At 40.8% G+C, this 16,189-nt stretch overlaps 1 protein-coding gene across 1 annotated transcript in view; it reads right to left on the bottom strand.

The window, feature by feature from the left end:
- The window catches only part of ELP1 (elongator acetyltransferase complex subunit 1), a 70,680-nt gene that overhangs the window by 14,039 nt on the left and 40,452 nt on the right, over nt 1-16,189 (bottom strand). The window contains exons 19-29 of the mRNA XM_043453332.1: nt 15,336-15,451; nt 14,907-14,980; nt 14,079-14,157; nt 13,894-13,973; nt 12,326-12,463; nt 12,133-12,218; nt 11,663-11,811; nt 10,072-10,195; nt 9,070-9,167; nt 7,145-7,346; nt 4,530-4,591 (exon numbers count right to left, since the gene is read on the bottom strand). Coding sequence (XP_043309267.1) covers nt 4,530-4,591; nt 7,145-7,346; nt 9,070-9,167; nt 10,072-10,195; nt 11,663-11,811; nt 12,133-12,218; nt 12,326-12,463; nt 13,894-13,973; nt 14,079-14,157; nt 14,907-14,980; nt 15,336-15,451 — 1,208 coding nt within the window. The remainder of the gene's footprint in view (nt 1-4,529; nt 4,592-7,144; nt 7,347-9,069; nt 9,168-10,071; nt 10,196-11,662; nt 11,812-12,132; nt 12,219-12,325; nt 12,464-13,893; nt 13,974-14,078; nt 14,158-14,906; nt 14,981-15,335; nt 15,452-16,189) is intronic.

Consider the following 16,189-nt stretch of genomic DNA (forward strand, 5'->3'; position numbering starts at 1 on the left):
AGCGTGTCAGATGCCGCCATATCAAACCGCAAAACTGCCCAAAGAGCTGCCTCTAAGGCTCACAATCCCAGTTCTCAGCACAGGGTCTGGCCTAGAGTGGATGCTTGATAAATGCTGATGCAAAAGACAAATGAGGGGTGTCCATTCTGGAAATGACCACAAAACACAAGGTGAGCATCATCTCTCTCCACCCCTGAGCATCAAAACCATGACAGAGACTGTTAGAAATGCCCATTTCCCCAGCTGCAATTCCAAATCTGAGTCAGGAGATTTAAGTGGGCTCCTGAATTAACAAGACCACACTTTGGAAAAAAAAGTAGACTAGAACAGTAACCTTCCAAACCTTTTTTTCTCTTTTAATGCTTAATTTTTTCTCTTTGTATTTCAAACAACTTCAAACCTATAAAAAACTGAAATAAGTTTAATAAACATCTGTATATTCTACAGTCTTTAACCATTTGAGATGCTTATATCCTTACCACTAAAAACTTTTGACCATGTACCCTAATATATAATCACCCTATCTTCTTAAAAACTGCATAAAACAAAACAAATTTTTAAAAGATGAAATTAAAGAGACAACTGGCTGGGTTTCTTCAAGTAATCTCTATAATAAAAAAGGTGTGTATACACTAGATAAAAAGGGATTTAAAGAACATAAGATAATGAATGCAATACATGGACCTAGGAAGGAATCTAATTTGGATCAATCTACTGTAAACAACTTTGGAATATTGAAGGAACTTAAATTTTAAGTATTGGGTAAGTTAAAATGTGTCAACATGGAGACAGGAAGATTATAGCCAAACAAAACAAATCTACAAACAGCATAATTTAATTTTGGTTAAAAAATACATCTGTGTGTGTGTGTGTGTGTGTGTGTGTGTGTGTGTTTGAGGTGAGGGGGGAGGAGGGAAGAGAGAGAGGACGAGAAAACTCTGGAAAGAAACAGGAGATGTTAACAATAGCAACCTGTGAGTGGTAGGAATGAGGTGTTTTTGTTTTCTTGTATTTGCTTTTAGTATTTTAAACAATCTATAATACATACATACTACTTTAAATAAGTTACTTTTAACTAAGAAGGTTAAATAAACATTTTCTTCCCAGACCACAAAGGATCATTTCAAGACTATAGCACATGTCCCAAAGAAACAGTATCTGTGTTTTGCTTGACTGGCAATGTGTATGCGTGTGTGTTTTATTCACATAAAGTTCATATATTAAGAACATACAATGAATAATTCAAAAGTGTACGATTTGATGCTGTTTACTATATCACAATGTTGTGTAATCACAAGCTCTTCCTACTTTCAAAATCTTTTTTCATCATCACATAAAAACACTTCATATCCATTAACCAATCCCTCATTTCCCACTCCTCTCACCCCCTGGAAACTTCTAATCTGCTTTTTGTCTCTCTGGATTTGCCTAGTCTGAATATATTATATAAAAGGAACCATACAATAGGTGACTTTTTGTGCCTGACTTCTTTCACTAAGGATATGTTTTAAAGATTTATCAGTTCTTTGTTCCTTTTTTCTCCCCTTATTTTTTTGACTATCGCAAAATTCAATATAAAATGTACCCGTTTAGCCATTTAGTGTACAGTTCACAGGCGTCAAGCAAATTCACACTGTTGTGAAACCACCACCCCTATCCATTTCCAAAACTTTTTTTTATCTTGCAAAACTGAAATTCTATATCCATGAAACAATAAATCCCCTCTCTCCCTACCCCCCGCCTTCAGCAACCATTGTTCTCCTTTGTCTCTATGAATTTGACTACTCTAGGTACCTCATATAAGCAGAATTACACAATATTTGCCCTTTCATATCTGATTTATTTCACTCAGCATAATCTTTTCAAGTTTCATCTAAGCTGTAGCATGCACCAGTTTTTCATTATTTTTTGACTGAATAATATTCCTTCATATGTGATGTGTACATAAATCATATTGTTCACAGCAGCAGTATCCACAATAGCCAAGATATGGAAAAAACCTAAATGTCTATCAACAGATGAATGGATAAAGAAGACGTGGTCCGTATATATGATGGAGCACTATTAAGCCATAAAAAGAATGAAATGCCGTGTGCAGCAACATGGATGCAACTAGAGACTACCACACCAAAGTCAGAAAGAGAAAGACAAATACCATGTGATATCACTTATATGGAGTCTAAAATATGACACAAATGAACCTATCTATGAAACAGAAACACACTCACACTTACGGAACAGATGTGCAGCTGCCAAGGGGGGCTAAGAGAGGGATGGAGCGGGAGGTTGGGGTTAGCAGAGGTAAGCTGTTATATATGGAATGGATAAACAACAAGGTCCTACTGTATAGTGCAGAGAACTGTTGATGTATTCAGTATCCAATGATAAACCATAAAAGAATATAAAAAAGGAATGGATATATATATGTATAACCAAATCACTTTCCTATATATTAACACAACACTGTAAATCAACTATACTTCAATAAAAAAGAAAGATTAAAAAAAGAAAAAAAAGCCAATGCAATTCACCCTATCACTGGTCTAAAAATAAAACAAAAACATATCTTAGTTTAAGAGTCATTTGGCAAAATTTAATACCCACTCATGATAAAAACTCTCAGAAACAGAAGAGAATTTTCTCAACCCAAGAGGGGGAGGATTGGCAATTTTTCTCCATAATAGGCTAGACAGTTAATATTTTAGGCTTTCTGGGACAGACTGTTACAAGTCCTCAAACTCTTGTGGTTTTAAGTGCAAGAGCAGCCACACACAATGTGTGAACAATTGGTGGGGCTATGTTCCAATAAAAATTTACAAAACAGGTGGTCAGCTAGCTTTGGCCCCCAGGTTGCAGTTTGCCAATCCCAGTAAGAGCCTTACCAGTTTCTCACATCTATTAAACAAACAACCCCTTTGCCAAAAACCAGCAAACATCACACACAGGGTGAAAGACTGAATTTCTCTAGCTAATACCACTCACGGTAGACAAGACCAGAGTTAAAAACTCTACAGGGGTCCATACTCAGGGAGATGCTACATCTTCATGAGTTTTTACCTCCAGGAGCCTTAAGAGAACGTCTCATAGTGAATACAAGGAAATAACCTCATATTTCTAACAGGGGGAAGGAAAAAGGAGACGTGAAAATATACCCAAAGCATGCTGATTTTAACAAGACCTGCTCTCAAGAGAAAGTATTTTGCCAGAGCCTAATCAAAGTGGGTTTCACCAGGACCTCCAATGTGGGGGCAGGGAAATACCCAACTCTGGCCCACTCTAACTTTCCTGTCCTACCTGAGGGTGAAAAAAACCTGACAAGCCCTGGTGAAGTTCACGGCTAAAGCACATACTCTAAGTCTGAGGCCTAATCACAGGACTAGAACACTTCTCCTCCTACCCAAACCCCAACCTCATCATCATGTCACTAACGGCCTTCCAATCAAATTTCCTTTTACCCAGGTATCACATTAGGCTTTTGACAAAAAATTACAAGGCGTTTTTAAAAGAGATAAAAATGCAGTTTTAAGAGTCAGAGCAAGCATCAGAACCTGACACTGATATGGCAGGTATTTTGAGATTATGAGGCTGGGAATTAAAAAATGAGTATAACTATGATAACATCTCAAATGGAAAAAAGAGGCAACATGCAAGGACAGATGGGTAATGAGACCAGAGGCAGAGAAATCCTAAGAAAGAATAAAAAAGAAATGTTAGAAATCACAAGTGAGCATCCTTTCCATTTCATTAACCATCTTAAGTGGGATATATCTCAATGTTTTCAGCTGAATCACCATATTCTCTTTCTAGGATCTAGTGATATCAAATTTTAGTTATCTTCTTTCACTCATCCTTATTATATGAAAGACAATGAAGTATTATAAAAGCATAATTTTGTTATGCAAGTGTGACTGCTAGTAACAACACATTCTCATCAAAGGCCAAAACTCTAGAAGGCAAGAATCCCTGGTATCATTTGTGTGCCTGTGTCCTTTGAGTCTCTGGCCCATGACAATGCATGGATTTACTATTTTCATAATAAATCTACAATTCTATCAAAAGCTGGTATGGATACTTTATAATCTGCTGAAAAATTGGAACCCAAAAAGCTGCCTGAGGTAAAAGAGACATTTCCACGAGAGACAATGGGAGTGAAAGCCAAAAAAGCGTCTCAAGTTCAATTACTTTGGGTTAGACTGGTCTTTTCTCACTGTTTCTACTTTGGTATGTTAATATAAAAAATATAACTGCCTCATGATTTAATTTCTACTTTCCACCAAGGTCAAGCCACTAGTGCAAATTAGAGTTCTTTATTCTACCTCACAGAAATTACAATTATTTAGAGAAATACTGAATTTAGATTTCCAAGTCAAGTAGGCAAGACGGAAGATCTTCAAGGGAAATACTATCTCTGGATTTCCTAAATACCCACAGTTCCTTTCATTTTCACCATTGCTAAGGTACAAATGAGAAATAATTACTTGGCATGTGTGTGTTGGGGGGTGTGAGTAGAAGGGAAGAACTGAGTTTACCTGAGCATACTGTTCCAAAACTGTGGCTGCATCCCTGTGTTTGCTCTGCTCAACGAGCTTTCCTGCAAAGACAATAGTAAGCATTTGACTCTCATGGTTGGCTACGATCAGCATTACCAAAACACAAGTGGAATGGTTTTCAGTGGTGCTATTTAAAGCAAAATGGTCTCCTACATACTGGAGCTTGAGCTCTACAGAGTACACACTCAAAATGAGCTCCTTTAAAATAGCGTTTCCAAAAGTGTTCCCCAAGATTGTTCCAAGAACGATGAAAGGCAGGACCAAGAAACCATTTTCAGGTCAAGAATGTTTGTGAAGCACTGGGTAAGACAGAGTTAACCATTCTTTTGCTGATATGCTTCACTATTATGTCTTTGATGCATGTGCTCAGTCATGCCTGACTCTTTGCAACCACGTGGACTGTGGTCTGCCAGGCTCCTCTGTCCATGGATTTTCCAGGCAAAAATAGTAGAGTGGGTTGCCATTTCCTCCTCCAGGGGATCTTCCTGACTCAGGGATCTAACCTGCATCTCCTGCATTGGCAAGCAGATTCTATACCACTGAGCCAGCTATAGCATTATGTCTATTTTGCATCAAGCAAAATATTAATACTTTGTGAATTTCTATGAGAGAGGAAGGAATACCAGAGTCCTATCCTAAAGTGGCAATTAAAATCTAAATTTAGCATGGGATGTGAAAATCACATATAGTCAAAATCATTCATGAAAAAAATGCTTACAAAGGCGTTTATATGGAAACTGACCTAGCACTCTCATGAATCCATTCCTTCCTCTAATAGGAAGATGCTGCTGTTTCTTTGGTTGAACACTAGTTGGGGGTAGTTGGCATTTGTCAGGGGTGTGACAGTATCTTTAGATTTGAGAATCACTCTTGGTCCAGTTGAGTGGGAGTGGGCCTCGATGAGAGGCACATAGAAACCAAAGTTAACTAAGGGGCTGGCAGATTCATGTCTTCCATTTCATGCTAATTCCAGGGCATATTATTTACAAAACCAGGAAGAGTTACCTCCACTAAATAGTTATCTTTTCTCTCTTTTGGTGACTTGTGTAAACTGCCTAAGTTAAATGTACAAATGAAGTGACTCCACCTTATAAAATTTCCCAAAAATCTTTCACCACTCTCTTCTCCACCTTTTTCTGCTAAACATCTGGGAAAACTAGGTATATTGCACTATAAGGCATGAAAAACAGGAAGCTAAAAGTTGCAAAAAATGTAAGATAACAGACCCCAAGAACACAGCTGGAAAGTATAAGCTACAAACAACAAGTTTCTAGAGCAGAAATATCAATGGAGCCAGAATGAAGAGTTAATAGGACTCAAATAAGAACTTCTCAATACTTGTAAAAAGACTTCAGCTTAGAAATTGAAAGGGCTTATAGAAGAGTCTACAGAACCAATCTGCTGAGCTACCAGGGAAGCCCATCTAATAACCATAAAATGTCGGAAAAAGTCATAATCTCACACGTTTTTTTAATCTCAAGGGGGGAAGAAACAAAGTGAAATAACTAAATAGAATATGTTCCTATGTTTAACAGACTATAATTTGAAATTTTTTTCAGGACTGTTTTGGGGGAAATCATAACAATATTTACAAGACTCTTGAAAAATAGGGGGAAAATATACCAACTACTCACTTTAAGCATGATTGAGAGGGCCAGAGCCCCACCTGTCTCTTCGCCTGGGCACTCTGGGGATGCCACTCCACTCTAAGAAATCAGACTCTGGAACAGCCTCGCCTCTGGTTCAGGTTTCACACCCTGAAACAGCTAAACTGGCCCTGCTTTCAGACTGCTTATACATTTGGCCTCATTTCTGAAAACCGCCATTATGTTCTCTAGCAATCTACTGTCTGTATTTGAATGGCTCCATCCCAAAATCCATCTTTACATTCTTACAGGGCACCTGGCTACCCAGCTACACTGTACCAAGTGTACCTATAAGCTGTGAGTTTCAGTGAATGAGGTGGAGAAGGAGGGTTAGCTATGTCATTGCCAACTTAGAGTTAAGTGTTCCTGGGACTTCCCTGGTGCTGTTGTGGCTAAGACTCTGCACACCAATGCAGGGGGCCCAGGTTTGGTCCCTGTTCAGGGAACTACAGATCCCACATGCCACAACGAAAGATCCCACATGCCACAACGAAAGATCCCACATGCCACAACGAAAGATCCCACATGCCACAACTAAGACCTGACGCATCCAAATAACTAAAAATAAATAAATAGTGTTAAAAAAAAAAGCGTACTCTCATGACTCCAGTTTTTTCCCTCCCCGAGGACTGAACACAGAAATGGAGAAAATCCAGCTTCAATTACTGCCAAAGAGATGGCAGACCTGCACTGTGGGAGGAGCTGCCAGGGCTGAGAGAGAGACGTGAGCTGCTTTCCCTACTGGGCCATCGTATCTGGGGACTCTTGTAGCAGTTCAACTTTTACTCCACCTAGTAAGCCATTCCGAATTAATTTTTATCAGTGCCTGTGAGAGGGCATCAAAGTGTGCTGCCTTACAGGGTATTTGCAAAAATTCCAAACAAAACCAAAGAAACACAAACCCTTCGGGGAGTTCTCATTTGGGAGAACATTAATGACCGTGCTTACCTGCCAGAGTCCTGCCCAGGCCAGCCAGCTGCTCTGCGGTCAGGTGAAGCTGGGCCGCCGCACAGAGCGCTTGCTGCCAGCTGCCACAGGCCAGGAAGGCGCCGAGCGCCTTCTCGTGAGCGCCGCAGCGGGCAAACACGAGGCCTGCCGGCTCGTGGAGGCGTTCCTGCAGCAGGTGCTCCCCGTAAGCAATGCTGACGTCCTGGGACAGGAGGAGACACGGGGTCAGTGAGGAAGGGTGGTAACTTGCTTTTTGAATCTCCAAGGAAGGCTGTCGTGGTCATTATACTTGAAATTCCCTGGAATTACTTAGAAAAACACTATGGGATGACTAGTGAATTCAATCTTCTTTTCATTCAAAACCTTACTGAGGATATGTTGTTTATTCATCCAACAACTGCTGCTGCTGCTGCTAAGTCGCTTCAGTCGTGCCCGATTCTGTGCGACCCCATAGACGGCAGCCCATCAGGCTCCCCCGTCCCTGGGATTCTCCAGGCAAGAACACTGGAGTGGGTTGCCATTTCCTTCTCCAATGCATGAAAGTGAAAGTGAAGTCGCTCAGTCGTGTCTGACTCCTAGCAACCCCATGGACTGCAGCCCACCAGGCTCCGCTGTCCATGGGATTTTCCAGGCAAGAGTACTGGAGTGGGTTGCCATTGCCTTCTCCGCATCCAACAATGACTGAGTACTATTTAGGGAAGTGGGAATAAGACAGCAATGCAAAAGTAAAACAAGGGAAAAAAAACCAGCCAACCAACCAAACACAAAAAACACTAACAAGAACCATGACCAAGCTCCTGTCCTGGTGGTCAAAGAGAACATATACTTTATATACACGGTAGGGTCAACAATATAATGGCAGACAGTGGTAAAGGGACACAGTGATGGGAATGCTGTTTCAGAGGGCTGTGAGGAGAAGCCACGTTTAGAGTCAGGGGAGAGTACTCCACGCCAAGAGCACAGAAGACAGCGTGGCGATCAGGCAGGAGTGGGTGTGGAATACACAGGACGGAATAACAAGGCCAGTATGACTGGAGCAGAGAGAGCACAGGAGAGGAACAGATAAAGAAAATGAGAGCAAAGAGGCGGCCTTTGACCAAATTCTCTGTTCCCCAAGCTCAGCATTAGGCAGGGCAACAGAGGGATATAACACAGGGTCCCTGCCCTTAAGGGAACCCACAGCCTGGTGGGGGAAAAAATCAGTACACAGCAGATTAATGAATGCCACCCCCAAGGCAAGAATGAGGTGTGCTGGGAGCTCAGTGTTTGGCACCTCATCCAGGACTGGTTTTCTGGCAGAGGAAAGCCGAGAGTTTAGAAGGACGGGCAGGACTAGAGGATGGGGAGGTAGAGGGCCGGCAGAGGCGGCCGATGCTCGAGAGGAGGTAGCGGCCAGATCTCAGAAGGATGTGTGCAATTTGTAGACAAACTGAAAATGGTGGTGATGATGGCATGGGCTCCATACCACAGGTTCTTGGGCAAAGTGCTTCCTCATTTAAAAACTGTGCACAACACCTATCAGACTGTTGTGAGAATTCATGTAGCTGATAAGTGAAGTATCTAGCATATGAGAAAAGCTAAACAGACATCTGTTTGTTTAAACAAACAAACCAAACTTCTTGCAGAATTATACGGGAAAGATGCACTATTCAGGATGCTCAGTGAGGTTGGGCTGGGGGGGGCAGGATGGAAGCCACCATGGTATTTCCGATGAGGATCCAGCGACAATGCCTAGGTTTCTGGCCTGAGCAACTTCTTCACGAGAAGAACAGGTGAGGGCTAGTCTCTCGGATAAATTCAAGATAAGAGTAATTAGTTTGAAGATTAACTTTGAAACCAAGGACAGTGTTAGGGACACAGGATCCTCACCCCTTTCCAACAGAAGCACAGAGCAAAATCGGGAGCTCTCATTTCATGTCACACACCTTGTACTGCTGTGAGTTCGGTGGGTAGAGCTTCAGAGCTTCGTTATACAAGTTTTTATCTTTTATTAAGTTTAAGCATTCTGGGAAGTACTCCGGTCCTACAGGAATAAGATTCACACACACACAAGCTTAAGACTGGGGAAGCGTAATGGATTTCATCTCTACCACTGGTCCTTACATAAAATCAACAAGGGGGCTCTTTAAGACCTGCATAATTAGAGTATCTAGAGAAATGGAATGCAGGAATGTGAACTTTAATGAGCACCGCTGCAGATTCTGAAATTTGAGAAGCACTAATTGGGATCAGAGTTCTGCTCAAAAGGAATTTTACACGGCCCCTGAGAAATGACCATCCAGCCCAGCGTTTTCTCAGCCTTCTTAATAACAATCATCTAGGGAGCTTATTAACCATATACATACGCCTGAGTCCCAGCCCAGCCCAGATGAACCTGATTCCCCAAGGAAGACAGATCTGAATGCAAGCACCACAGGTGACTCGTCCTGCCCCTGTCTCAGCCTTCAGGAAAAACTCACGAATACTGAAGGCCGAGGTTCCGGCACCAGCCAGGCACGGGTGACGGAACACCCGGCATCGGTGACGGAACACCCGGCATCGCGCTGGTTCTACTTCACCCAACTGCCAGTCAGAACTGTGCCCTTCAGGGCACAGGAGGCATGGCCACTCAGACAAGCTGGGTCTCCTTAGGGTGTTTGCATACACCATGAGAAGAACGAAGCATCAACCAATTTTGATTTTGAGACATGGAAGTGAATTTCAAAGGTGATCACAAAGGATCTGAGCTATGGGCCTCCCCAAGCTCACTCAGAAACATCTGCTGTACCCTCAGCTTATCAAAACTGACAAAAATAAGGTCTGCAGGCACGGTTATTAACATTTTCAGGTGTAGAAACTGACATCAGTCTGTCTAAACTAACATCTGATTTCAATTTATACCCTACCAAAGAATATTTGAACAGAAATATACTAACCCTCACACTTACCACATTTGCTTAGGTGGCCAATGGCTTTTTCATATCGTTTCAAGTATTTATCTATAGTGAACCGCTGATAATTCGTTTCCATTTTCTTAAGTGTATTCAGAAATGGAAGATATTCTTTGGGATCCTAAAAAAATTGTTTTAAAGGATAATTATAGTGCCTATGATTATACTTACTTTTAAAAATAAAAATACACAGTTAATTATAGCAATAAATCAAAAGCTACATCATTTTCAAAATATGTGAAAGTGAAACTGCTAGTTGCTCTGTTGTGTCCAACTCTTCGCGAACCCATGGACTGTAGCCCACCAGGCTGCCCTGTACAAGAAATTCTCCAGGCAAGAATACTGGAGTAGGTAGCTATTTCCTTCTCCAGGGTATCTTCCTGACCCAGGGATCAAACCAAGGTCTTATGCACTGCAGGCAGACTCTTTACCATCTGAGCTACCACAGAGCCCTCTTCAAAATATACAGTGTATTAATATATTAATTATATAAAAAATCAAACTACATAAAACCACATTTGGAAAAAATGCCTTAACATATGGGTGTTCTTATTTCTTAGTTATGACTAACTCTTAGCTAAATCTCACAATACCAATTGTTTCATAGGTTAATATGGAAAACAAGGTTCCCTCATTCTCAAGAAACTTAAAATCTAGTAGAGGAGATAGACCGGTACACCCGGCAGGCACTGGGTGCCATAAAAGCACATGGGAAGGCCATCTCATTCAGTCCCTGGATGCTGGGCAGGGAGGCAGCAAGAAGGGTTCACTGAAAAAATGTCACCGGGGCTTCCTTCAACCAAGATGAGGGAGAGTCCGCCAGGTGAACAGGGAGGATGAGAGTGCCTGCAAAGGTATGTGGCAGTTGGGAGACAAAAGTACTGCCTTACATCCACTGCAGAGAAAAGGAGATAACATCAAGAGAGGAGAACTGAGAGATACACAAGAACCAGATCACTGAAGAGATTTTAAGGGTATAGCCTCTGAACTTCTTCCTAGGGGGAAGGCGGAGCCCATAAAGGATTGTAAGCAGAGGAATGGGGATCAAATTTTCCTCTTTGGGAAGGTCATTCTGGCAAGAGCAAAGAAAGGAATGACAGGGGCTGAAACTGAGGGTGAAAAAAAAAAACAAAACAGATAAAAAATGTGCAAACCAGAGGTGCTCAAACTTTTGGACCATAGCATGTCAAGGTGAGACAAAGAGGCCTCGAACCCTTCTATTCTCCAGGTTCCCAATTTCCACTGGGAAAAGATGCTCCATGATAAAGCTGGACTGGAATATAAATCACCTGCTGTATTCCTTTATAAGAGGAGAATTTCTTCTCATTTTTGCTTGTAAGCTTGAAAACAATCAAATAGCTTTGTTTCAATTGTTCAATCTAGCAATCAAAACACTCTGATAAGCTCAGAAAAGTGATAGAGAATGAACCTCTAAGTATGGACCCTGGAGATTTGCAGATCTGCCTGGAGGCCTGTACTCACAGCTTTAATTTCAGCCCAAACTCTGCACTGTCAGGAGCACTGCTTCACACAATCACGTTCGCATAAACAGAAATGCTAACTGTGTCGAAGGAGTAACTCCACATACCTTCTGTGACTTCTCAGCTACCATGAGGACCAAATCAAAGTCATAGGTCCCAAGAGAATGGTCATATAATTCATTAACATCTACCAGAAGCAGCAAATACTTCAGGGCCTCTTCGGCACTCACAGTGTCAGGGACCGGGGGATCATTTCCTGTCCATGTGTAAGGAAACAGAATTAAATCATTTGGGGAAAAAACCCACACACCTAGCAGCATAACCAAAAAGAGGAAGTAACACATTTTCCTGCCAGAAGTGGACACCAGACGGAAAACAGTCCTTTGACGATTTTGTACACACTTTGTAGGGTAGCACTCAAAAAAAAAAATGGACCCAGGTCTTAAAGTGGAGACCAAAAGGCCACAGGCTGAATTGGTGATGTGGTGCTATTTCCTGGTCAGGGCTATCTCCTGAAGACTGAAGACCCGATGTCAGTCGGGGCCCCGATACACACGGACTGTCAACATGTCTCTACCTTGAAGTTCGTGTACCTTCTGCAGCGCAATCTCCAGTTCTGGGGTAGTTTTCTTCACATGAGAGGTGAGTATTGACAGGCAGTACCTGCAGTGGTCAGTGAAGGACAGCACAATAAGAATGGTGAACAAGCTGAAGAAAAACTACTATGCATCTGTTATTCAAAAGATGCCAACTCAGGACAGCACACGTACTTGTGAGGGTTTACATTCTCCATTGCTGCTCTCATAGCATCGCAGATGAGGTCTACTTTTTTCTCATCAGGATCGCTGGAGAGTGGAACAGTGCTGGCAACTGGTGGAGGATACATGGTCTTTGTAACATCTTCTTCCCTAAGAACAAGTGTGTATTAAAAGGTCATAAACCAAACATACGTCCCAGCTATCAAACTACTAACACATATGTAGGAGTGTTGAGATAATAAATAAAAATGCTTTTGGAAGGCAGTTAATTCTAAAAATATTCATATCTAGTGAAATATGGAGAAGCTTACTGAGAAGTGAAACATATCCACAGAAGATTTAAATGGTAACATTTATAGATGTTACACTGATACGCCCCAAACGGGGCCCAGTCCAGGTACCCACCCACAGGAGAGTGAAGCAGTAAGCTACATATGTTTACACTACGGCAATACTGTGCCTCCCTGGCGCCTCAGATGGTAGAGAGTCTGCCTGCAATGCCCAAGACTCAGGTTTGATCCCTGGGTCGGGAAGATCCCTGGAGAAGGGAATTGGCAACCCACTCTAGTATTGCTGCCTGGAGAATTCCATGGAGAGAGGAGCCCAGTGGGCTACGGTCACAAAGAGTTGGACGCGACTGAGTGACTAACGCTTTCACTTTCTTTTTCATGGCATACTGCTGGACAATAAAAAAGAATAAACTAGTGATACATGTAAAAACATGGATGAATCTCCAGATAACATGCTGAATGAAAGAAGCTTTACTTACACAGAAAAGTCAATACTATGACATATAATTCATTTCTAGGAAATTCCTGAACAGGCAAAATTGATCTTCAGTGAAGAACTCAAAAAAGCAGTTGCCAAAAGGGTGGGGAAAGAATAAATGCAAAGGGATTTGGAGGAACTTTCTGAGAAGGAAATGTTCTCTATCTTGATAGGGGCCAGGACTACACGGAAGTATACATTTTGTCAAAACTCAGTAAATAGTACTTATAATCTGTGCATTTTGCTATAGATAAATTTGATGTGGAGGGGGTGGGACCTGTACACAAAGAATACACTCTAGTTAATGTCACACAAGGCGAAGTACTGACAGGGAAAGTGGATTTAAAATTGTCTAAAATTATCTTAAATTTATTTAAAATGAAGATGAACGGTGGATGGACAGATGGTAGATAGTCATAAAGCAAATACAGAAAAATATGAACTGTAGAACCTAGGTGATGGTATAGGATGCTCACTGGACAACTGTCTCAACTTTCTTATATGTCCAAAATTTTTCATTTACAAGCTTAGATAAAAGTCATTGCAGAAAAAGAAGCCATTTATTTCAATTAATAGTTTTTATATGTATACCTAAATATAAGTCAAAGAATAATTCACATGACATGTTTTAAAGTTTCAGTTTTAAAAAGAAGGGAAAAAAGTAAACATCCAGTATATGTGGCATCTAAGAGTTAGAGATTTAAAAGATTATATTGAAAGTAAATTTTCTCCTCTATTTATCTGTTCGATTTCCTTAACCAGAAAAGAGAAAATTATGGATATGATACTCATGAACTATTCAAAATACTTACTTCAATTCTGTGAAAAATAAATTAATATGATTCACAGAGTCTATCTGTCTTATGAAGGTTTCCACATTTTCAAGAAACACCTACCCAAAAAAAGAATAAAAAAAAAAAGACAAAACATTTTAGTTCAGATCATATTCATTCAAGCCTAAAGTATACTATGATAAATATCAGATTTAGAACGTTACCTTAGGGTTGTGATCATGAATCAGATTGAGATTAATTCTCAGTTTTCTCATGCATTCAAATGCTTCTTTAAACATAAGTCTGGGGAGAGACGGAAAATGGAGAGAGGGGGGCATTTCACAAAAACTCAGCTCCTTGGACCTAGCACATTTTCATAAGGATATAAACCAGTTAAAATTAAGACTACAGCCCAACTACTACTGGATTTCTGCTCTGAAATCACAGAATGAAAAAAATCAGGCACCAGGTTCATTTACTTCCTAAATGGTGTGACGACTTAGTCATCAAGGCCACCCAAGGACTTGATCCCCACACACTCACATAATAAAATCTTTATGGAACTTAGGGCTATCTTCTTTTTTAACAAAATGTTAGTAAACATCTATCCAATATAAACTTTCCCCCAAATTCAAAGATTCAAACAATGGATCATTTCCTTCACAACAGTGGCTCAGGTATTTTGGGGTCATAGGACTTTTTATAAGTTTGCTGAAAGCCTTGGACCTTCTGCCCAGATAAACACACAGATACAGGATAGCATAAAATTGCCCTGGGTTCACAGGCCATCTAAAGCCCATATGGATCACCCTGGGCTAGGAAGCTGTTTCATACAACGAGCCTCATCATTCCTTCCGCTAGGAATGTCTTCTACACCATACAATTTAAGAATCTACGTGCCAAAAGAAGAAAGCCTCTGAGAATCTGATTGAAGATATCTGTAATGAAATATTTAAATACTTTTTAAGTTTTAAAAATCTTAACAGAAAGACTTGCTGCCTTCACACATAATTCATAACAATAACCTAACTAATCACATACATGGTACTTACTTGTCCAACCACTTTCGAATCTGAGCTAAAACCAGGGCTCGATGATGAACAACTTCTAAGTTTCCCCTTGGCATCTTAAAATAAATAAATCAAATCAACAACATGTTTAATTAAACAGAAAAAATTTAAATACCCAGAATATACAACTTTACCTAACTCTTCTTCAAGAATTAACACAACATTGTAAAATGAGCACACTTTTGGCAAAATCTAGTTGTGCTCAAAATTTACTTTGACTTTTAAGAGGTTTCCCTCTTAGCCTTACTGGGAAAAGCCTGTTTTAACACTCCTTTGTACAAAGCTAATAAAGAACTTAGCAAGGAAAGGCTTATAATAAATTAATACAAATGATAAAATATAATCCCCAAGAACTGTCTGGTATTTACTGCCAAACAACAATCAGAAACACAGCCTGAAAAATCAGTGTACCTGTAGTATAAGCTTTGTGTCTTGAGGCACAACAGTGACGATGCGTGAACCCCTCTCCACCTTCCGCAGAGACTCGCCATTAGGCACGTGGCTGCTGCACAGACCTGCCTGCAACGCTAGAGACACCACAGACCAAGCCTTGAGAATCACTGTCAAGACAAGCTACTCCCCATTAACTGCAGCTGAAACAGCACATTATCCGAAGGAGAAGGAAGTGATTAATAATGAGGCCGGATTGCTCTGTCACTCAGCCTCAAGACCATCAGCCTTTCGGATAAACAAGTTCATCCCAGGATCTTGCCCTCTCTTACAGAGCCCTCATACATGATTCACAAACACAACTTCTCAACTGACATGGAAACCAGTGGGAAGACTGGGCAGCTTCTCTATGTCTTAGCTTTATCAGTACACTCCAATCACATCAGTGAAAGATTCCATTTCCAGGTTAGAAGCAAAGAAAACAAGTGGGCCATTTCTTTCTTAATAACAGAACTGTGCGCACGCACACACATACACACGGGAGAGGGGGGTGCAGAGAATCAAGGAAAAACTGCAACCAATTTCCTACAAACCACAAGATGGAGTCCTTCAGATGTACAATGGAGGGTGGCCACAAAGAAGATTGAGCATATTGCCAGTAGTAATTGAAAGTAAAATATGAGTTAAAAAGTTTACTGAAAATTTTTTTTATCAGGGTATGCTGCTTTAAGGAAAGACCTCCCACTCTTTGATAACCGGTGTGGAATGATTTAACTGAGACACTGAGATTAGAGGCTAAGTAAACGAACTTGACATTTTCTCCAGTCTAGGACTCCAGGATAAAAAGCCAAAGTACATGACAAACATAAAAGTCA

Source organism: Cervus canadensis, chromosome 30 (assembly GCF_019320065.1).
Source record: "Cervus canadensis isolate Bull #8, Minnesota chromosome 30, ASM1932006v1, whole genome shotgun sequence".
Classification (NCBI taxonomy): domain Eukaryota; kingdom Metazoa; phylum Chordata; class Mammalia; order Artiodactyla; family Cervidae; genus Cervus; species Cervus canadensis.